Source organism: Cebus imitator, unplaced genomic scaffold (assembly GCF_001604975.1).
Source record: "Cebus imitator isolate Cc_AM_T3 unplaced genomic scaffold, Cebus_imitator-1.0 Scaffold695, whole genome shotgun sequence".
Taxonomy (NCBI): domain Eukaryota; kingdom Metazoa; phylum Chordata; class Mammalia; order Primates; family Cebidae; genus Cebus; species Cebus imitator.
This window is the reverse complement of record NW_016108010.1, coordinates 170,974-193,543: the sequence shown is the minus strand read 5'-3', so window position 1 is coordinate 193,543 and position 22,570 is coordinate 170,974. Positions and strand designations below refer to the sequence as shown.

Here is a 22,570-nt window from a genome sequence, read left to right as displayed (position 1 = left end):
TGATGCTGTGTACTTCGGAGTTGCACACTTCTGCAGCCGAGCAAGCAAGAGGAGGGTAGAAAGAGGAAGAAAAAAACTACTTTCAACTTACCCTTTTAGTATTATAGCTCTACCAATTGGAGAAGATTTCTCTCCCCAAAAATAGTAGCTCCTGTGGAGTTCCCATTGCAGCCTCTATTACCACTACTGTGGGATGGCTTAAGGGTTGGGGCATGAAAGAAAAGAGGAAAAAAATAATGAGGTATTTTCAAATTCTGAGTGTTAAAAGATTCCCTTTCTCTTTACTTGGGCTAGAACTAGAAGGTTTACCTGGAGCTCTTTCCATCAGTGCAGATACCCATCTTCAGGTTTCAAATAATGTCTTCAGGGCAGGCAGAATAAAAGAAAAGGTAAATTTATCACCTGCTTGCTGCTACTTTAAATTTTGGTATTCTGTTGTAATCTGCCTTCTACTCCTTTGCGGAGTCCTCAAAGGGTTGCTGCATGCAATTAGGAGAGAGAAAATTGAATATATTTACTCCATTGTACCTGGAACCAGGCCCCCTGTCCTGCATCACCCATGTCATTTCTTTGCAGAGCCTTTGAGATTTTGTGAGTATGTGTTTTGCAATCTCTTTCCAAGCTATATTTTCTGATACAGTCATGGTCGTGAAAAGCAAAATAAAATCATGTGCTAACATTTAAAACTTTTTAATTTTCTATAGTCCTAACAACAACTAAAACTATTTAATCTTCTGTTTCACTCATTTCTTCCAAGGTAAACTTAGGTTGGTTTTAACTAATTTGCTATTTCTCCTTCTTGGCATTTACAAATGATCTGTAATCGTATCATGATCCTTGTAAAGGGCTAGTATCTACCTGCAACATTTGGATGTGACAGTATTTACCCTTTATAACACTGTTTCCATTAATCTCCAAAAATTATCATAAATTTGTTTGTGTTAATGTCTGTTTACTGTTGTGTCATTATGAATGTGATGTGAATATATGAAGTTGAACTTATTTAAAGGAGCACTCTCAGGAGCTTCAAATCCACATTCTTTTCTTTTCCTTCTAAGTTACTGTTTCTTAAATCTTTAGAATTTTCCTTGATAGGGAAGAAACAAATTATTGAGGAATTTTTCTTTCTCTTAACATCTGTTAATAGTTACTGTTCAGCAGTGGATTTACCCTCCTTGTTTTTCTTTGTCTAAACATATGTTCAAAACAAAACACTTTTCTTCTTCTTTGCAGGTTTTACAAGGATCAAATCATTTTAGTTTTGAAACCTTTTATTACTTTTAGAGGCTTTTTTTTTTCTCTAATAATATGAGTTTGTGTGGGCTGAAGTAGTTGGAGACTATAGAAACCATTGAATTTGTCTTCTCTCTGAACTCAAGTTCGAATTTCTAAATTTTATGAATCAGATCTAGGTATTAAAGGGGAGGGGAATATCAAAGAGGAGAACCCTCGCAGAGATAAGAGGCAAGAGTAAATTTCATGTATGGCTAAGAGTGGATTTGTATTTACCTAAGTAAAGGCAGACTCCTGGACAGTAAGGCTGGCTAGATGTGGAGGTGCCACTCAAAGAGGGTTTTGTAGGTCAGGCAAATGTATTTAGACTTGAAGTGTTAAATTATTATCTGGAATCCTTAAGGGTCTTTTTAGATCCTTAAGCTTCTTGAGAAGACCATGGATATTATACAATTATTATATAATATTTTAAAATAGTATTTTTGTTTAACTATCTTATGTAATTCCATATAAATAGATTCATGTTCTTTAGAAATGGTAATGTATTTCATTACATCAAAATACACTTTTTGACTCACCATTTAAAGGAGCCCTTCAGTGAATGCTCTGAGAAGTAGAGGATTGTTTTATAATACTAATTGTGATATCCTAATTTATTTTTTGTAAAGTTTAGAAGGTTTGAAGAATTTTAAAATAGTGTTAATAAACACATTGCACTTTTCTATCTTGTATTTTTATATAGTATAACAGAGAAAAGTAGAAATGTGAATAGTAAAGAGTCTGGTTTTTGTTCATAGGGCCCACCAAGCTCTTCCTCGGGATTCTGTTATAGAAGATTTACACTTACAAAATAGATACCTCCAAGAGAAACTTCATGCTTTGGAAAAACAGTTTTCAAAGGATGCATATTCTAGGCCTTCAGTAAGTGTATATATTTTTTCTTTTTTTCTGTGTTTAAATGCATAAAAGTGAAATCAACTTATTTCTTAATCTGGCCAAAAGTATTACAGCTTTCTCCTTAATAGTAATACAGTAAATGCAACTTTTATTTTTACCAGTGATGAATAATAATATAATTCTTTTTAACATAATAACAGTAGACTTAAGATTCTTAAGCTTTGCATAAAACTCATAAATGAATTCTAGAAATTTTAAATGTGTAGTTATCCCTGTGTATTTTGCTGTGGCAACAGTATACAGTTAAAACAGGAAAACATGTTCTAGGACTGTTTCCATTCAAATATTTATGGTATAGTTTTAGTTTATAAAAACTCATTAATCATTAATGTAGAATTATTTGTTGGATTTTTTTTAATACTTAGTGTATTTTTTTTTCTTTTCATGGTTCTTCATTCTTCCACCTTAAGCAGAATCAGGTATGTGACACAACTATGTTTTCATTGCTTGTAACCATTATTAATAAATACAAGGCCTGATATTTTTCACAAAAGAAACACTTTGTTGAGAACCAAAAAAGATCATAGCAACACTCAGAATTAAAAATGGGAAGAGAATAGGTGCCAAGAATTACTCACATAATTGGGTACTGAGAAATATTCTGTGGTATTACAGTAATGATGAAAAATACAAATCAGAAAATATTGTAGATCTTATTGAGTTAAATAAATCTGAGGCAAGACCAAATAGTAAAGTCAATTTACATCAACAAATGGTAGCAGATTGTAACTCCTTTTTTGAAAATGAATCATGATCCTAAGGTGATAAAATTAATCAAGAACGTTGTCAAAATGATAAACAGGAACATAAAAATGAGGAAGAGAATAAGATAGGCAAGAGTGAGAAAAGAAAGACACACATAGCCGAAGATGTCAGTCACAACAACTATGGGGATCCAGAAAAATATGCTATGGAGGACTGTGATTATGTGACAGTTGCTGATGCCGTGGATCAGTGTGCTGAAGGTGATGCACAGGCAGGTGATGAAACTGATGCGCCAGTCCAGCCACGAAAGGACACATCCCTGGTTTGGATACATGGCCGTCCTTTCTTTGTTAACTGAATTTTCTTATAGTAAGTAGCTTACATACATATATAGTGCAAAAGGGAAAGTGTGTAAGATTTAGAAAAAGTATTAACTATTAGTAAGCTTTATCTGAAGCTCTTTTGACTAGTTCCTACAAAAATTAGTGAATATGCATTTTCTAATTTGGTTTAGTGCTTTTTTTTTAATAATTGGTGTTCACTTAATATCATATTAGATAAATGAATAGCAAAAATAAGGCACTTAAGAGGTGATTGTTTTGCCTTAGAAATTTCTAATGCATCTAGCTATATTTAGAAGTAAGATCTCACTACAGTGAATTATGTCAGTAAAATTTTGTTACAGTGTTGTGCAACATCCTAAGATATATGGCATGTTCCTTTCATGGCTTTTTTGGCCATGTTTTATAACAGATACTTTTATGAGATATCACATATGTTGCTGTCTATATTGTGTTAGGCTCAGGCAGGATGCTGTGGCTTACTCCTGTAATCCCTTTGGGAGGCAGAGGCAGGAAGATTGCTTGAGGCCAAGAGTTTGAGACCAGCTTGGGCAGCATAGCCAGACCCCCTCTCTCTACAAAAGATTTAAAAATTTAAACAGAAGTAGTAGAACACATTTATAGTCGTAGCTGTTAGGGAGGCTGAGGTGGGAGGATCATTTGAGCTCAGGAGTTTGATGTTACATTGCCCTATTCCACTCCAGCTTGGGCGATGGAGTGATACCCTGTATCTAAAATAATAATAATGATAATGATAAATGGTGTTAGGCTCTATGCCTAAGCATATTTTTCACATAAGCTGGGTAAAGTGGCTCATGCTTACAATCCCAGCATTTTGGGAGGCCAATGTGTCAGAAGCACTTGAGGCCAGGAGTCAAAGACCAGCTTTGAGAGACCCCATCTCTACCAAATACCATAGGTATTTATCATTTGCTGAATCAAATAGGTACCACAAAAGAGAAGAAGTTAGGGAGACAGAAGAGCCCAGGGACAGGGAATTACAGGTGTCCATGTCTGAAATAACCTTAAAAGTTATCCTGTCTAGTGCCTTCATTTATAAAATGTGAAAACTGACAACCTTGTCAGTGGTAGAATTTGCCTAGTATTAACCTAATAGTGGTAGCATTTGAATGTATACTTGAGCTTTCTTAGAAAGTGGAAATGTATTCCTGTGATTTACATACATCAACAAAAATGTGTATCTTCTTTTTTTGCCACTGCATATATGCATATGCATACACTTCTCAAACAAAAATCAGATGGACACATGCAGTCTGGATCTAAAAGATGTTATAAAGTCCTATATAATAGGTATTTTATAATTATAAATTTTAAGACCCATAATGTTGGTGGAATAACTGACTTTACAGCCCGTTAAGCCAATAGAGACTGAAGGGAATACAGGAGAAGAAAAGAAAGTTGTGCTGAATAATTTTTAAAAATTATTTCATATGATGCTTATAACAGTCCTGTGAGGTAGGTGGTATTCTAATTTATAGAAAAATGCATAGAAAAATATAATTAAGCACAGTTTAAAAAAATAAAATTTAGAATAACAAGTAACAATAAACATAACTAATAACCCAATGTAGATTCAGGTCAGAAGAAATGCAAATATAATATTGATGGGTTTCAAAGGAGGGAACTGTTATTTTAGCTCAAAGAATGAAGGAAAGCTTTCTGAAGAAGGAAAGAATTAAGGCAGTTCTTTTGTAGCCTAGTATATTCATTTGCTAAGGTGGCTGTAACAGACTGCTACAGATTTGGTGGCTTAAACAATAGAAATTTATGGTCTTAGTTCTGGAGACCTAGAAGTCCAAAATCAAGATGTAAGCAGGGTTGCTTTCCTCTGAACAATATGAGGGAAAGATCTTTCCCAAACCTCTCTCCTTGGCTTATAAATAGCCATCTTTTCGCTGTCTCTTCAATCATCTTTTTTCTGTACATGTCTCTGTGTCTAAATCCCCAAATTTTTCCTTTTCATAAGGATAGCAATCATAGTTGAATAGGGTTTACCCTAAAATCTCATTTTAACTTGATTACCTCTGTAAAGACACAGTCTCCAGATAAAGTCACATTCTGAGGTATTGGAAGTTACGACTTTAATATATAAATGTTTAGTGTGAGGGGAACACAGTTTGACCCATAATGGTTAGATAACAATCATGCCCTACTTTGGACCAGCAAAACCACCATAAATTACCGAGTCCAGCTCAGCTGTAGAGACCCCCACCCAGGCGGTGCTGAAGGCATTAAGAAGCAGAGACCCAGATAGAACAGCAAAGTGGGACTACCCAGGGGCCAACACCCTTCTGAGCCAAGAGCCTCAGGGGGCCGAGGGTCTCAAGCAGATTCTGACCCATGTATTTAGTCTCTCTGAACAGGTGATTATTATTAACAAACGGGTGTTCTGTGTTTTCTCATAGAACCAAGATAAACTAGGTAGGCAGCTGGTGCCTGCTTAATCACTGATCAAGGACAAACCATAAAGTATTTTCCACAAGGAAGCCACAGGGGCACGGTCACATATCCCGTGCTTAAAGAATTGTTTTAAATGGTGTATGATATACATTTACTGTTTTGCCACTTTAGAATGCCCCAAGTAGTTTTCCACTCGGGTGCTGGGGTGGGGGGCACACCGTGGTTAAGTTTTCCGTACCATCATTCGTCTTAGCAAACAATGTAATTTTATCATACACTTCGCAGTTCTCAACAATAAATCAGCCTAACCATTATGAAATTATACATGAAGGCATTATATGTATGGACATTATTAAGTCGTACTTAACTTTGCTTCCATTTTAATTAAACCATACTACCTTATCTTCTGCAAGTTTTGTATTATTTTGGCTTTATTATTTTTGGCTTTCTCCAGAACACTGATTTTCTCATATCCTTTGAGCGAAAAAAACTTACCTTTTGGCAGTATTTTCTTATCTAGTATGTCTTTTGTGGCTTTTATTTGTTAAACTTTTAAAATATTCCTAATTTTGTTTTTCTGAAGACTTCAGGAATAGAGTCAGATGATCATTGTCAGAGAGAACAGGAGCTTCAGAGGGAAAACTTGAAGTTGTCATCTGAAAATATTGAACTGAAATTTCAGCTTGAACAAGCAAATAAAGATTTGCCAAGATTAAAGGTAAATTTAATGTTTTTTATTATAGTTAGGAAATCTAATACCTAAGACTTTTTCCTTAGTTGTTATGTTTACTTATATTAGCTTATTAAGAAGTCAGAAATGCATTTTCCTAAAATATCATAGTGATGGTATACTTTATACATTTGCTCTTTAATATTTATTTGTTGAAGGCTTACTTTGTATCAAGCACCTCCAGGTGCTGGGAAACAGCAGTCAAAAAATTCCTTACACTCATAGTACTTAGGTTCTAGTGGAGGAGACTGACAATAAACAAGTCACTAGATAGTATGTCCTCTGATATTAGTCCTAAGGAGAGAAATAAGCATGATTGGTGTAAAGAGTATGGGGAGCAGGAAGGGTTTAATTTAAAATAGGATAGTAAGGGAGGTCTTCCTTAATAAGATGATATATGAACAGAGAGCTAAGGAGAGGTAAGGAAGTGGGTCATACAGATATGAGAAAAAGAATTACAGACAACAGAAATAGCAAGTTCAAATATCCTGAGGTAAGAAGATACATGGTATATTTCATTAAAAGTTATCACACTGTAAAATAGAATTTGTTTCTTTTAAAAATTTTACTTTGTTCTGTTATTAGTAACAATTTTTTAATCTTTGGTTTTATGGGAATCTTATTTATAGGAATCCTTTTTTCTCTTAGCTAATTGCTTCAGTTCTGTTTTCTAATCTAGAATGTTAGCAATCTGTTAATTCCACTGATAATGATATAATTAAGCTATGTCCTGTCTCACACTATTTATTTATTCATTAATTTATTTGAGAGCACTAAACTGCCATTTTTTTCTGTCTTTTTTTTTTTTTTTTTTTTTTTTTTTTTTTTTTTTTTTTTTTTTTTTTTGGTACTGCTTCTTATTCTGGTTTTACATTGATAGAACCAGTGTTAGAAGTTCACTTGCCTTTTGCTCTGTACACTTGGTAAGGATCTACATGTGTAATATATGGGACAGTTAGAATTCTAAATTTGTATTATTGAGTCAGGCAGTAATGTGGGAAATATATCAACATTTCATATACACAGTATTCTTTATTAATTCAACTTCTTAGTTCAAAATCTTCCTCATTAGTATAGAGACTTAATTACTTGTTTTGGCTATACAATTGAAGAGATTGATGGTTCACATAAATAGTTTGCCTTTTCTTTTCAGTGGCTAAAGCTATGTTAAATTGTCACATGTTTGCTTGTTATCTTTCAGAATCAAGTCAGTGATTTGAAGGAAATGTGTGAATTTCTTAAGAAAGAAAAAGCGGAAGTTGAGCGGAAACTTGGCCATGTTAGAGGGGTATGTGTGAATTTACCATACATTTGTTTTGTTTTCAGCAGTGATAAGCCAGAAATGAAAAGTTTATATATATCATAATAGTAGTGATATGCTTTTATTAGTGTCCTGTTGCTTCAGTTTTTATTCTGCATCTGTAATATAAAACACTAAGTATTTCTGTGTGTCTCAAGTAATGTATTTTTCATCTGTTATACCTTATATACTTTCATCTCTATTTTTATTGAATATGCCTCCACAGCTTGCAAATGTTTAACTTCCAGGAATCTTTTTGTTCATTGAGGTAACTGCTAACTAACTGGTCCTTGAGCCAGTGCTGATATTTTGTAACCATTTGTTATGATACCTTCAAGCTTTCTTGGTATAATGTTTTATAAATACATCGTTCCTCCCCCACTTTTGTATTCTTGTACTTTTCTCTCTATGTTATTTTGTATTCACCTTATATAATGAATAAATGTTGTTTATGAGATCAAGGCCAAAGACTTAAACTCCTGTTGATTTTATGTTGCTGAGTGTCATAAATGGAAGCAATCATAATGCAGTCATTCTGGCAGTAATATTAAGTATATGATGGATTCAGTGAAAATATTATGTGTTATTAGAAAAATATTCAGAATAAGCCATGTGCCATGGCTGACACTGTAATCCCAGCGTTTTGGGAGCCTGAGGTGGGTAGATTACTGGAAGTCAGGAATTCGAGACCAGCCTGGCCAACATGGTGAAACTCCGTCTCTACTAAAAATATGAAAATTAACTGGGCATGGTGGCTCATGCCTATAATACCAGCTACTCAGGAGGCTGAGACAGGAGAATTGCTTGAACCCGGCAGGTGGAAGTTACAGTGAGCCATGGTTGCACAACTGTGCTCCAACCTGGGTGACAGAGTGAGGCCCCATGTTTAAAAAAAAAAAAAATTAAAAATATTCAGAACAAATATCTTGCTGACAGCAACATTTGAGTCATCAATGAAAGTATGTGTTAATTTGACCTTTGCTATATGTTAATTATGAAAATATATACTAAAATGATGTAAACGTTTGTATTACAGGATTATTCTTATTTATGGATGATTACTAAACTGCAAAAAAATTAAGCATACCATTTAACTGTTAAAAATTATTTTTATTTTAAATAAGCAGTTAAACTTATTAAGTAGTGATTCATCTCTGTTGATATATTTATGCAAGGTTTTTTATTTCAGTTATCTCTTCTATTTATATTGGACAGAAACTGAATTTCTAAGCAATAGCAATTCTTAGAGAAAATTGCCTCTATTATGTTGCAATTAAAATTTAATTATTCATGAGCTCTTTAAAGACACAATTTCTCTTGTATGGTTTTATTTCATAAAATGAAAACACTGATATACTGGAGAGAACATTAGCTTAATAGATTATTTAGATTTATTTATTTTGATCAGACATCAAGGCTATAGAGACTAAGCTATTACTTATTAGATGCATGATTTTAGGAATGTCAAATTTCCTTAGTCTTGGTTTTCATTTATTTAAAATGGAAATTATAATTTCTATCTTATAGAATTGTTTTAAGGTCGAATTGAATTAACACGGTTTGACTTCAAATATTAGGATGTATTAATACTGAGTATAATGTACCTGTCTTATTATTGGTACTTTGTATTATACGTTCTAAAACATTTGATTAAAGATTTAACATATTCTTTTGTAGTCTGGTAGAAGTGGAAAGACAATCCCAGAACTGGAAAAAACTATTGGTTTAATGAAAAAAGTAGTTGAAAAAGTCCAGAGAGAAAATGAACAGTTGAAAAAAGCATCAGGAATATTGACTAGTGAAAAAATGGCTAATATTGAGCAGGAAAATGAAAAATTGAAGGTAATTATTTTTGTGCGATCATTTTTAGGGGAATATTTTACTGTTTTGTTACTATTTAGGAAAATTTCAAATATGCTTATTACTATATAAAATGGCATTAATGAATACAGTACATATTTTATACATATAAAAAAATTTAGGAGACACGGGGCTAAGGTTTATAGAGTAGGTCAACCTGATCTTCCTTGTTATTTCAAGACCAATACTTTTCTCTCTGACAGCACATATTAAATACCTGGGTCTGTTTTTAGAAATACAGATGCCCAAGCTCCCATCCCTGAATTGATTTAATTATTTTAGGGTTAGTCCTAACACAGGTATGTTTGTTGTTATTATTTTAAGTCATCAGTTTATATCTAATGTGTAGCCAATGTTGGGAACTTCTAATATTCAAATGAAGACTTTAATTCTAATCTTATAAAATATAGTCTCCAAAATGACTTTGAATTAAGATTTATAAGTTTATAATATTATCATTTGTTTCCTTATTTTGATAATGCATAGTTTTTGTTTTTTTATTAGGCTGAATTAGAAAAACTTAAAGCTCATTTTGGGCATCAGTTGAGCATGCACTATGAATCCAAGACCAAAGGCACAGAAAAAGTTATTGCTGAAAATGAAAGACTTCGTAAAGAACTTAAAAAAGTATGACTTTTATGAATGATTATCATTATCGATTTTTATTTCACTTAATACATCTTGGAAAACTGAAAGTATATCCTTGATGAGAGTGTCTATTCAAGGTAGATATTAAGAGATTGAGGAATTGTGTCTTTATGCCTGCTATCATCACATTCAGCCATGAAAAACATTGATAATAAAAGCAAGTTTAGAGGTGCTATAATGTAGACATTAGCCTAGATTTAATTTCTAGCTCTATTATTTGTTAGCCATGGGAACTAGGGCCAACTAATTATCCCCTCTCTGTTCCTCAGTTTCCTCTGTAAAATTTCCATCTGTAAAATTGGGAATAATAAGTATATCTGTCTCACAGAGCTGTGTGGAATTTCAGTTAACGTTTGTGCATGTGACTTAGGCCAATATATAGGAAGGACTATATGAAACTGTCTTGTTTAAAACGGTATGGTTTATTTCGCTTATTCAGCAAAATATATTCCTTAACTCCAAATATTGTTATTTATATGGAAGATCTAGTGAATAAGTTAAAATTAATATTTTCCTTAACTCCAAAATATATTCCTCAACTCCAAATATCTGTTACTTATATGGAAGATCTAGTGAATAAGTTCAAATTAATATTTTAAAACTAGTTAGAATATTATCTGAATATATTATGAGGCCCAATGATACTGTGCTTGGAATGTGGATGTTTAATAATAGAAATAATCTACACTTTGGGAGGCTGAGGCGGGTGGATCACGAGGTCAGGAGTTCAACACCAGCCTAACCAACATGATTTTGAAACCCTGTCTCTACTAAAAATACAAAAATTAGCCAGGTGTGTTGACACATGCCTGTAATCCCAGCTACTCAGGAGGCTGAGGCAGGAGAATCGCTTCAACCCAGGAGGGAGAGGTTGTAGTGAGCCGAGATCACACCACTGCACTCCAGCTTGGGCAACAGAGGGAGACTCCATCTCAAATAATAATAATCTGCGTTACTTAACACATACTTTATGCTTATAGCTAGGTCTCTTAAGCATTAGGAAGTCAAAACAAAGAATCGTTTACATGTGTAAAGGTATAAACTATCCCATTTTTTCTAAAAATGTTACAGAGGAACAAAATGTCAGATTTAAAGTAATCACTAGTAACGAAAAGTATTTCTCTGACCTCATTTTCGTGATCTGTTCTAGCTATTGGCCAGATTGCTTCTTTAGAGGAGGGGAAATGTTGAATTTATTGAAATTTTAATCAGCATTTAGATCCCCAGATTATTTTTTATTTTTCAATTTGTGACAATAATTTTGAATACACTGAATCTATGAGAACAATATTATGTTTTCTCATAATATACTAATCAGCATTTAATGATAGGAAACTGATGCTGCAGAGAAATTACGGATAGCAAAGAATAATTTAGAGATATTAAATGAGAAGATGACAGTTCAATTAGAAGAGACTGGTAAGAGACTGCAGTTTGCAGAAAGCAGAGGTCCACGGCTTGAAGGTGCTGACAGCAAGAGCTGGAAATCCATTGTTGTTACAAGGTAGGAACAGAGTTTTAAACTTGTACAAAGTTTAATCATTTTGAATTTTGGCATTATTGTTTTAAAAGACAACACTGCTCTGAATAACCTAGTTTCTTCCTGATGAATAGTTTGGTTGTTGTTTCAACCTAATGCTTTTTCTGTTGTAGTATTGGCAGAGTCTTTTTCTTCCTTAAAATGTTTTAACTTATTTAACCTTGTTCGGGTGGCAGGGCATGGAACAGAGTAGAGCTGGGGCTGGGTGAAGGTGTTGGAGCTGTGTGTGCATCATAAAGCTGTTATCAGCCATGAGCCTGGGCTGAGGCTGCTCAGCTTCTCCTGGGTGCTATTTTTCTCCAAAACTGTAGCTGCAGCTTCTTGATTGTATAATTTGCTTTCCTAAGTATGAGCCAGGAATAATTGAGCCGTCTTGTCATAATGTATGGCATGCTGGATCTAGCCTGTGCTGCAGTGCTTTTGCAGTTATATCCTGGGCACCCTTCTCTTCAGATAGTCCTAAGAGATGAATTCAGCAGCAGCTTTGATGCCTTTTCTGGTTTCTGCTTTCTGGTACTTGATTTTCTCCCACCCTGAATATATGGGATTCCCACCTGTGAAACTAATTTTTGTGGCTGTGAAAGAGGTGGTGGGAGTTTGAGTAAACATTCATATGTCTGTTGCCACTATCATCATGTGTGGTTCATCATGACTGTGATGAGGAGGTAAAAGGCTCTTCTCATTTCCAACTTTAAACAGCTGCTTCAAGGAGTCTGGAAGTCATTGACCAGTGGGATCCTGCCCGTATTTTTTCCCATTAAAGTCATCCTGTATGAAGTAGTATCCTTTACCATCTAGCACATCTGCCACCCCCATTTCAAAAGGCATACTCATCTTTATCTCAACATTCTGATAGAGTTCCTTATGTCCATGCACCTCCAATATCCCCTTTGATGTCTTTGAGGCTTTATCTTCCCCATCTGCTATCTGGAATAGTCCTGATGGAAGGCAAGATAGTGACCAACCTCACTGCAACTAGGATGGGAGTCTTAGCACTGTGAGGCTATAGCAAGTCCCACCAAGGGCCTGCTCCACTGCACTTGCTCTGTCAATCAACTCTAAGGAGAAAAAAAAAGAGTAAGCAGGCACATTAAAGGACAGCCCAGATGGCCATGAAGTCCTGGAGGAGTCCTTGGTTCCTGTCCTAATACTAAACCTAGAGTAGTCAGAATCCACGCTTCTCCACATTAGCTCTCACTTTTCCCATCTACACACTGGGAAAAATTATTTCTTCAGAAGGCCAGTGTCAGGGTTAGATGAAATAAAATGTATGATAGTTTGGAGTGGGGGACGGGGTCTCTTCTACTGTCTTCTCGGACCCTAGCAGTGGCTCTCAGCCAGCAGCCCTAAACACTGATTTCTTGGTCGTTCCTTTGTTTTCTTCTATAATCATGTATGGACTCAGAACAAATTTTGAGTAACTCTGAAATCTATTTATGCAACAGATATTTATTTAGTACCTCCTACTCCCAGACTCTGCTTTATGTTGGATATTATTTCTAAAAAGCCCACCTTGCCTAGGTTTTCTCAAAGAACCATGTAGCTTCACTGGTTTAGAAAGATTTAATTCTTACTATGATCTTAAGTAAATTATATTCTTTCTGTGGGCTCAAGTTTTTTTCTAAGAGGGCTCTATGGGGCTACAGAAGAAATTGTTAGTGCAAAAGGAGTTTATAAGGCTTATAAATGGTTAGTAGAGGGTGATATTTCACCATAATTGAAGATGACTTTGCATTTTAGATCATGTATGTGCTTTTAGTCTGAGAACTATACAGGTCACTGAGCATAAGCCTCAGTAAACCATAAGTAGAACTCTCTTGACAGAGAGAAGGCTCGTTTTGATCCTTGACCTCCAGGTTCCCTAAATCCATTAAAAAAAAAAAAAAAAGAAAGAAATGTACTAAAGTTTACATCTGGGAGGATTATACACCCTTCTCAAGAAAGCAGTTTAGAGAGATCTTTTTGGGACCCATGACACAGGTCTTGCTCATGCTGATATCCTTATAGTTGCTTTATTATTTATTCAACAAACTTATTAATACATATTCTGTGTCAGGCCTTTTGTTGACTCCTGAGACAAACCAGGGTGATGTGGGGGCTGTTTTAGATAGGGTGACCAGAGAAGGACTCTCTATTTGGGTGGCTTTTGAACAAATAATTAGATGAAGTGAAGGAGTAAGCTTCTGATATTTCACCATTTACTTGTGGTAGATCTGTGATAGTATCTGTCAGGTTAAAAACATTCCAAGTTTCAAAAGCTGTTTGAATGTATTTAGACAATCATAATTTTCCTTTCTTGTATTATCCTAGCAGATTTTGTTGCCAAAGCTAAACTGGCCATTTTAACTTAGAAGGCCTTCTTTCTATTCACTTTCTGGAAAAGTTTGAATATTGTAAACATTTTTCTTTAGGTATGATGAACCTATAAAACTGTTTGGCTCAATTATAAAACTTTTTTCTGGAGTATTTTTTGAACTATTGTTTCTTTAATAATTGCAAATCTGTTCAGATTTTTACAAGCTTTATCCCTCTCCCATCATACACTATTTCTCTCACCCATGCTTTTGCATAATTGTATCTAGTTTTTCTACCTAGATACCTCCTATGTGTGTCTGTATGTGAGAAAAGCTTTTGATTTGCCATCTTTATATTTCTAAGAATATCTAGTAATATAAAATTTTATATTCTAATGAATTTTACTTTGCATTTTCTTATTTTGTGATTGAAAAAAGGTGTGAGTTTTAAACCGGTCAAATCAGGCTCCATCCTTGTTTATAATCTTGGAAAATACCTAAATCCTTTATTTTGATTAGGCCATCTGTTGATTAAGGATACCTTATCTCTTGCCACCACCTTTTAATACTACTAAATATGTAACAAACTTTGACTAGAAAAAAAAGAGTAAGATATTTTTTTTAGTACAGTAATTTTAACTGATTTTTAAATCAGTGACATTAATTATTTGCCATGTCTATACTTACCGAGGTCATTCTTCTGTAATTGCTTCCTGCTGAAAAGGAATGTCGAGGGTTGCCTGGGTCCCTCCTCCCTGCTTGCTGTCTAAAGGCCTTTCCAGGTGCTGTTTTATTCTCTCCTGATTATGTTCAGTCTCATACTTTTAGAGTTAATGAAGTCTATCTGCAGCGCTCCCACCACCACAAGATATGGGGGGTTTAACACAGCTCTGAATCTAAAGAGCTTTTATTTCTTATACATTTCTAATGAGTAAGAATTAGGGCCTGATTCTCTATTATATTTTCCTTCCCAGACTTTTATTGGATTTAGGGCCATAGGTATTTTTCAGTTTCTTTTTATTCAGCTCTTAACATTGGCCATACTATTTTTGGTCATGGTCCTACTAATCCCCCTTCTCTCCAGACAATAGAGTTGTTGATCTCAGTATGTATAAATTCTAAGTAATTGTAGTTCGTTATCTGGTTATCTGCCATCTGAATTCCATGTTACTGTAAGAGGACTGACCAGTGCAATCAATGCTATGTATCCCCTTTGGGGACCAATAATCAGTAATTCCATAGGACTTGTTGTGTGCAGCACCTCAGCCTCTATTACAAGACAAACTTCCCAGATAAATGTTCTTAACTTAGGGGACCATTCCTTATTTGTATTCAGGTTTTGATGGCCAAAACATTGTTACTTTATTTCCTACATTATTACAGAAAATACTAAGGCCAGAGATCATTAAAGGAAGGAAAGAATATATGCCCAATATGTAAAACTCTTTTACTTCTATCCCAACTCCAGAAATACTCACTTTACTGGTGATAATGGTCATCATAATTAATGTATCAGGCTGTCTCGCTTTCTTCAGGTTTTCCTCTGCTATTTGTGAAAGCTTTTTAATTTGACCCCAAGTTGGTGATGATGTTTGGCGTGTCCTCCTTGTGGGAACAGTATTCCACCTCGTTGTTATTCTTGCCATCTCTGTGACTGAGGGGTCCTCTGCAAGCCTCTTTTTTGGTATCTGGCCCATAGTACAGCTTTAAATGTCTGGATGGTACCCACACCGGTTGTTGATTTGTACCTGAAGAAATGCAAGCAAATCCTCTCCCACAGGTTATTACTTTACCTCTTTCATCTCGCCACAAAGTATTTGATTCTAACCTCCGGGGGTTTACACCCCCTGAGTTGGGAGGATAATTGACCAGCTGACAAGTCGGACAATTCTGAACAATCTTTTTAGCTTCTTTCCAAGTTAAGTCATATTTTTTTCCTGCAGCTCTACTGCATTTAAGTGTATCAGTGTGTGGAAATGTTGAGCATCAGATAGAACTGTAGCAACTAACAGACTTGACTGCAGAAACTGAGAAGGCAACAAACAAGTTCGGGTTAACTTTAACGTATCCCAGTCTATTGTAATCAGCCTGTAAGAAGTAGCCACATTCTTCAAGAATTCTAGCACAAACGGAGACTCAGGCCCATACTGGCTGATGGCCTGTTTAAACTCCTTCAGTAATTTGAAGGGAAGGGGTTCAAAAGCAACCCATACTTGCCCCTGCCGATCTTGAGGATGTACAACAACTGGAAACCGCCATGCCTCCAAATATCCTTCTTTTCTCACTTGTTGAACTCCCTGCTTGAAGGAACCAGTTACCGTAATTCTAGGAGTACAAAAGGCTAACAGAAGCAGAGATAGAAATATTAGGAGGATCTGGCCATCCCTCGACAGGATACTGGAGTCGGGGGTGTGGGTGCTGATGGGCACACTGTTTCCTCATATGACTCTTCATCTTTTTGCTCTATAGATTCTTCACATACTTCATCACACTCCTTCTCCTCTCCTGAATCCTTTTTCTCATTGTCTGTCTGAAACAGCTCCAAGGCAAAACACACCAAAGCCCAAACAGACCACACCAGATAAGCCTCGCATTTGCTTGATCTTTGTCCCTTGTTACCCCAATATGACCGAGCTCCCCTAGCTCACCCTGAGGGATTTTTTTTTTTAAAGTTCTTGGGCTAATTCTGAGCTCCCCCAACTAACTCTGGGGAATTTTTTTCAAAAGTTTTTGGTCTACTTCCGGATTCTCCCTAACTCACCTGGGAGTCTCCCCTAGGCTCCTTCCGAGCTCCGCAACTTACTCCGGTGATTTTTTTTCCCAGTAGTATTCAGGCTACTTCCAGGCTCCCCCTAACTCCTGTGGGGGATTCTTTTCAAATGTTCTCTGGATACCTTCAGCTTAGCCTCTTTCTCCATTGTTCAAGCAACGCTTTGTCCTGGATTCGAGTCCCCACACTTGGGCACCACTTACCAAATACCAGCTCGGTTGAGAGACCCCCACACAGGCAGTGCTGAAGGTATTGAGAGGCAGACGCCCAGACAGAACAGCAAAGTGGATCTATCTGGAGGACCAACAGCCTACAGAGCTGAGAGCCTCAGGGGCTGACAGCGTTCCAGGCTGAAGGCCCTGAGCAGATTCTCATCTACTTATTTATTCTCTTTACAGGTGATTCTTATTAATAAACAGGTGGGCTATATTAACTGATAATTCACAAATATACCAAGTAGGCAGCTATTACCTGCCTACCACTAATTATAAACTAAAAGGTATTCTCTACAAGAAGCCATAGGGGCAAGGTAAACTTAATGTTTCTCAACATATACTTTTTTTCTTCATACTTTTAGAATGTATGAAACCAAGTTGAAAGAATTGGAAACTGATATTGCCAAAAAAAATCAAAGCATTACTGACCTTAAACAGCTTGTAAGAGAAGCAACAGAGAGAGAACAGAAGGTTAAGAAATACACTGAAGACCTTGAACAACAGGTAAGTAATGTAATTTTTCTTTACATGATAAAATAATGCATAATATCATAAGGTGTTCCTTGCATTGTCTTATAAAGATAAAAATGGACTCGATTAAGAAGACCCATCTAACTGTAGGGCACCCCATTCACCCATTTGCTTAAGCCAGAAACTTTGGATCATCAATGACTTCATTCTATTTTCATTCACTACATCTTTTTTTTTAATCATTAATTATGTCAGCTATATTTTCAAACTTTATCCCAAATCTAACCACTTCTGGGCATCTTGAGACTTACCAATCTTGTTCAAGTTATTGTTTTATACCTGAATAACTGCAATAATTTCCAAGCTGGTGTCTCAGCTTCCACTTTCATCGTTTCACCCTCTTTGTATTTCTGGTCTGTCTCTACAAAGTTGCCAGATAACCCTTTTAAAACATAAAGCACATCACAGTAGTCCTATTCTCAGAATCTTCCAGTGGTTCTCCATCACCGTGAAATAAAACTTAGAAGTTATTTTCCTAACCTAAAACAACATATGAGGCTTGGCACCCAGTTTTCTTCCCAATCTTATCTTCTACCACTTCTCCCTTCATTTCATTCACATTGTTTTAATCACATTAACCTTCTTTCAGTACTTTAAACAATCCAAACTCATTTAAGCTTCAAGTCCTTACATTTGCTTCCTTGTTTAGAATACTGTTCACCCAAATATCCTCATTGCTTACTCCCAGACTTCATGTGTCTGCTGAAATAGAGGCTCCTCAGAGAGACCTTCCCTAACCCTAACCCTAGCCCTATGCTACTTTCCATCACTCTTTATCCTCTTACCCTGGATTATATTTTCCTGATAGTTCTTCCTATCATCTGGCACTGTTATTACATCATAGCATATTACATACACATTCTTTGTCTTTCCTCACTAAATGAAGACCATGCAAGATGGAACATTGCCTATTTTGTTCACTGCTGTAGCCTCTGTGCCTAGGATAATGCTGGTTATGCAGTAGTTACTCAATACTTGTTCAATGAATGGTGAATAGAATATAGAAATGTGCCTATGTGTGCTTTTGAAAATCAGATTTTAATATGCTTTATTAAAACTGTGTATTTTTATGAAACCTCATATTTCCATGGCAAACTTTATCTTCTAACTTTTCATTGTCCCCATAGATTAAGATTCTTAAACATGTTCCTGAAGGTGCTGAGACAGAACAAGGCCTTAAACGGGAGCTTCAAGTTCTTAGGTACATCAGTGTTTATATGACTACTTTGTGTTTTTCTTTTTAAAAAATAAAAATTATTAGTTTTTATATACCCAGAATTACTACAACTAGAGAAAAGCATTTTTCAACTTGACTACCTAATAGGCTTATTATAAGGTACTTATTTCTTCCTTCTAATGCTAATCACTCTATCTTTTTCATAATACACACTGGAAAAAAGGATAAACCCAACCTTAATGTAAGTTTCTAGTTTTTAGTTTAAACTTTTCTAACAGCATAGAATGAATAAAACTTTAGCTTCCCAGAGGAAAATACTAATGAGAGAGAACAAGTAATTTTTTACTTCTAGGGGTCTCTGTAGCCTACTTTCATTAGCCTCCTCTTATAACAAAGCTACTCTTGAAAATGACATCAGGTCAGATGTTAAGAAAAACATGGAGGCTTTTGTATTCTAAGTTTTTTGTTTGAGAGTGGTAGCATTGTAGCATGGAGAGTAAATGTTTACTTTGATAAAGGCTAGCATGTTCTGATTATTGTACATCATTGGTTCATAAGAAATGCCCATATATTTTATGAAGCAATATCTGTTTTTTGTTTTTAACACATTATTATTGTGTTCTAGATTAGCTAATAGTCAGCTGGAGAAAGAGAAAGCAGAATTAATCCATCAAATAGAAGTTAACAAGGATCAAAGTGGAGCTGAAAGCACCATCCCTGGTAATGTATTTTAAAAAACATGTTACCTACCCCAAGTTTTTGAATTCGGGTTTGCCTTTTTTTTTTTTTTTTTTTTGGCTCCGGTTTCTGTTCATTGTCTCCCTGTAAAATGAAATTACTGAAAAGAAGTTTTAGATCTTTTGTATCTCCATGCTATTAATATAAAAATATTCCCATTTATCTCTTTGTGTTGTTTATACTATAGAGTAGCAAGTGCCCAAGTGTTTTTCTCTTTGTTCTCCATCTGGGTGTTACAGATTTAATCACAATACAGTGCTAAGCATTGAATACTAAATATGTTGTTTCCAGTTCCTAAGTATAGGCTCTTTCAAGTCCTCTGAACATTTTTTAAAACTGCAAATAAGTAAACACTGCCTATATTTTTTTCCTTTTACAAAGTAAAAAATGAGTATCATTCTACCCCTTCCCTTCCCATTCAAAAGTGATTACTAATCATTCCCTATTCCTACATATACACACACATTTTATATACATATATATCACACATATGCATGCATGTATATATATGTTCATATGTGCTCACAATGTACAATAGATCCTCATTATTTGTGGATTATGTGTTTTCTAAATCACCAACTCACTAAAGTGTGTATGTAATCCCCAAGTCAACACTCAGAGCACTTTTGCAGTACCTATAGAGCCTTGGAAAATTTGAATAATCCAACCTACATGTTCCCAGCAGAGGTCCAGCAAGACAATGTTTAGTATTCTCATTTCAGTTTTCATACAGATATGAGCAGAGAATGGAGACAGTAGAGGGCACACAATATCGTGCAAGAAGCTGTGGCTCTGGGGCCTGTTGGAAGGAATTTGAATCCCAATTCTGAGTCATGTGACACTTCTGAACCTTTCTTATGTAAAATAAATAGAATTTACTAGGATGAGTTGTCTTTAGGATTTAGATGATCATCTGTGGGAGATACGTATGTATATTTATATATATTCATCTCTGTACATATTTCCCCTAGCAACAGTGGTTTGATATTCACTAATTGGGCTAACTTTATAGACCAAAACTGTGGATAAAGAATAGACTTTGTTTCTATATATGTATATATATTTTCTTGGTGAGTGACATAAAATTGAACTCATACTATATATATTTATCATGGACATCTTTTGATATCTGCTCATAAATCTGTCTTATCCATTTAATCATTCTGTAGTGGATTACTGCATGTGTAACACATTAAACCATTTATGTTTTGATGGATAGTTTGCTTCCAAGTTTTTGCTATTATAAAATATGATTAATCTCTTGACCTAATCATGCCATTGTTTGATAGTATGATAGAAATTGCCAGGTTCTCTCCAAAGGAGTATACCAATTTATATCTGAATAATCTTTGACTATTTCTTGTAGCTTTTTCAATATGCTGTGTAGTCCTATTAGTAATTTGTAATAAAGCCATCATGTGTGAGTTGTACTAGATACCATGTTAGGTGCCTTACAAGCATTCTATATTTACAGACATATATGATAGGTATTACTGTCTCCATTTTATGTGATAAATAGATTTGAAGTGGTTAAGTAACCTCTCCCCAAGGTCAGCTAGAAGTAGCAGAGGCATGATTAAAAATCTAAATCTACAAAACTCCATAGCTCCTTGGCATTCCTAGCCCTTAACCACTATGCTATGCTGCATCTTGGTAACTAAAAGTACATACTAAATGCTCTCAACCTATGTCTCATAGCAGCCAGCTTGGTATATATAGACTAGACACAATATTAAAGCTGTTGACATTAGAAAAATTTTATCATTTTCCTCCCATACAAGTACTAACCAGACCCAACAGTGCTTAGCTTCTGAGATCAGAGATCACGTGCATGTGCATTAAGGATCATATGGCCATAGATAGTTCTGTAATCTTTCTAAACCTCAGTTTCTTAAAGGAATGTCTGAGCCCTCAAATTCTTTTTCTCTCATGTGAAATAGACAGATTACCTACCATTTTTCAAAGATTAAGGCTTAAAATCAAACCAGAACTGTTTTTGGAAATTCCAAATCACTGTCTATGTAAGTAGTAAGGTAACATTTAAGATACTTGTCCCAGGTCCATCACAGTGGTACACACTCTAATACCAGTACTTTGGGAGGCTGAAGCAGGCAGATCACTTGAGGTCAGGAGTTCAAGAGCACCCTGGCCAACATGATGAAACCACATCTCTACTAAAAATATAAAAATTAGCCAGGCATGGTGGTGCTTATCTGTAATCTCAGGTACTCTGGAGGCCAAGGCAGGAGACTCACTTTAACCAGGGAGGCAGTGGTTGCAGTTAGCCAAGATCACACTACTGCACTCTAGCCTAGGTGACACAGCGAGACTCCATCTCAAAAAAAAAAAAAAAAAAAATGTTAGAGGTATGTTAACTTGCAGGGTGAATCCAATAAATTAGAACTTTTGTGCTGTATTTGTGGACTTTTGTTTTCCTACCAAAGTATTAGGGCTGTGTCCTACTCATCTTTGTATTATGTAGCATGCATGACATATTTTGCACATAGTAATTGTGCAATAAATGTGTAATAACCTACATGGACTAGTCAATGCTGTGTGGGATAGTGGGAGCATTTGGCCATGGTTATAGCCCCTTAGCCAACTGTCTGCTTCTTCTGTTGTACTTTTAGTACCCAACAAATTTTCCTGGTTTTAGGATTTTTTTTCCATGTAAAATTTCTACCATGTAAAAAAAACCACCTGACTTTACACTTCTAATACCTAGCAGATACCTTTTTGTCTGCTATGAAATTGCAATACTTGGTGGAGGGAGGTAGCATCAAGTATTTACATCCTTAAGTATTTCAGCCATAAAATCCAGTAGTTTCGAGCTTCTAGGTTTCATAAAACAAATCTCTGTTCTCTAGAACAAATCCATTACCTTGAACTCATTCATAGTGAGAAAAGGCGGAGTCTAATTTGTATAACTTTTTTGACAGATGTTGAACAACTAAAGGAAAAAGTAAAAGATGCAGAGACACAACTCAAAATGTCAGATTTAGAAAAGCAGCATTTGAAGGTAATATTTATTAGTATTGTTTTGTGAAAACAGCTGTTGAAAACTATTTTCATTACCATCTTTGAAGTACATATCCTAAAAAATTCATGTA

The 22,570-nt window shown here is 35.3% G+C and overlaps 1 protein-coding gene across 3 annotated transcripts in view; it reads left to right on the top strand.

The window, feature by feature from the left end:
• Window positions 1-22,570, top strand: part of CEP290 (centrosomal protein 290) — a 90,031-nt gene that overhangs the window by 66,243 nt on the left and 1,218 nt on the right. For all 3 annotated transcript variants that reach the window (XM_037734966.1, XM_037734967.1, XM_037734968.1), the window contains 11 exons: window positions 2,031-2,154; window positions 2,601-2,609; window positions 6,241-6,375; window positions 7,589-7,675; window positions 9,365-9,529; window positions 10,052-10,174; window positions 11,527-11,699; window positions 17,377-17,518; window positions 18,673-18,746; window positions 19,348-19,442; window positions 22,400-22,479. In XM_037734966.1, coding sequence (XP_037590894.1) covers window positions 2,031-2,154; window positions 2,601-2,609; window positions 6,241-6,375; window positions 7,589-7,675; window positions 9,365-9,529; window positions 10,052-10,174; window positions 11,527-11,699; window positions 17,377-17,518; window positions 18,673-18,746; window positions 19,348-19,442; window positions 22,400-22,479 — 1,207 coding nt within the window. The remainder of the gene's footprint in view (window positions 1-2,030; window positions 2,155-2,600; window positions 2,610-6,240; window positions 6,376-7,588; window positions 7,676-9,364; window positions 9,530-10,051; window positions 10,175-11,526; window positions 11,700-17,376; window positions 17,519-18,672; window positions 18,747-19,347; window positions 19,443-22,399; window positions 22,480-22,570) is intronic.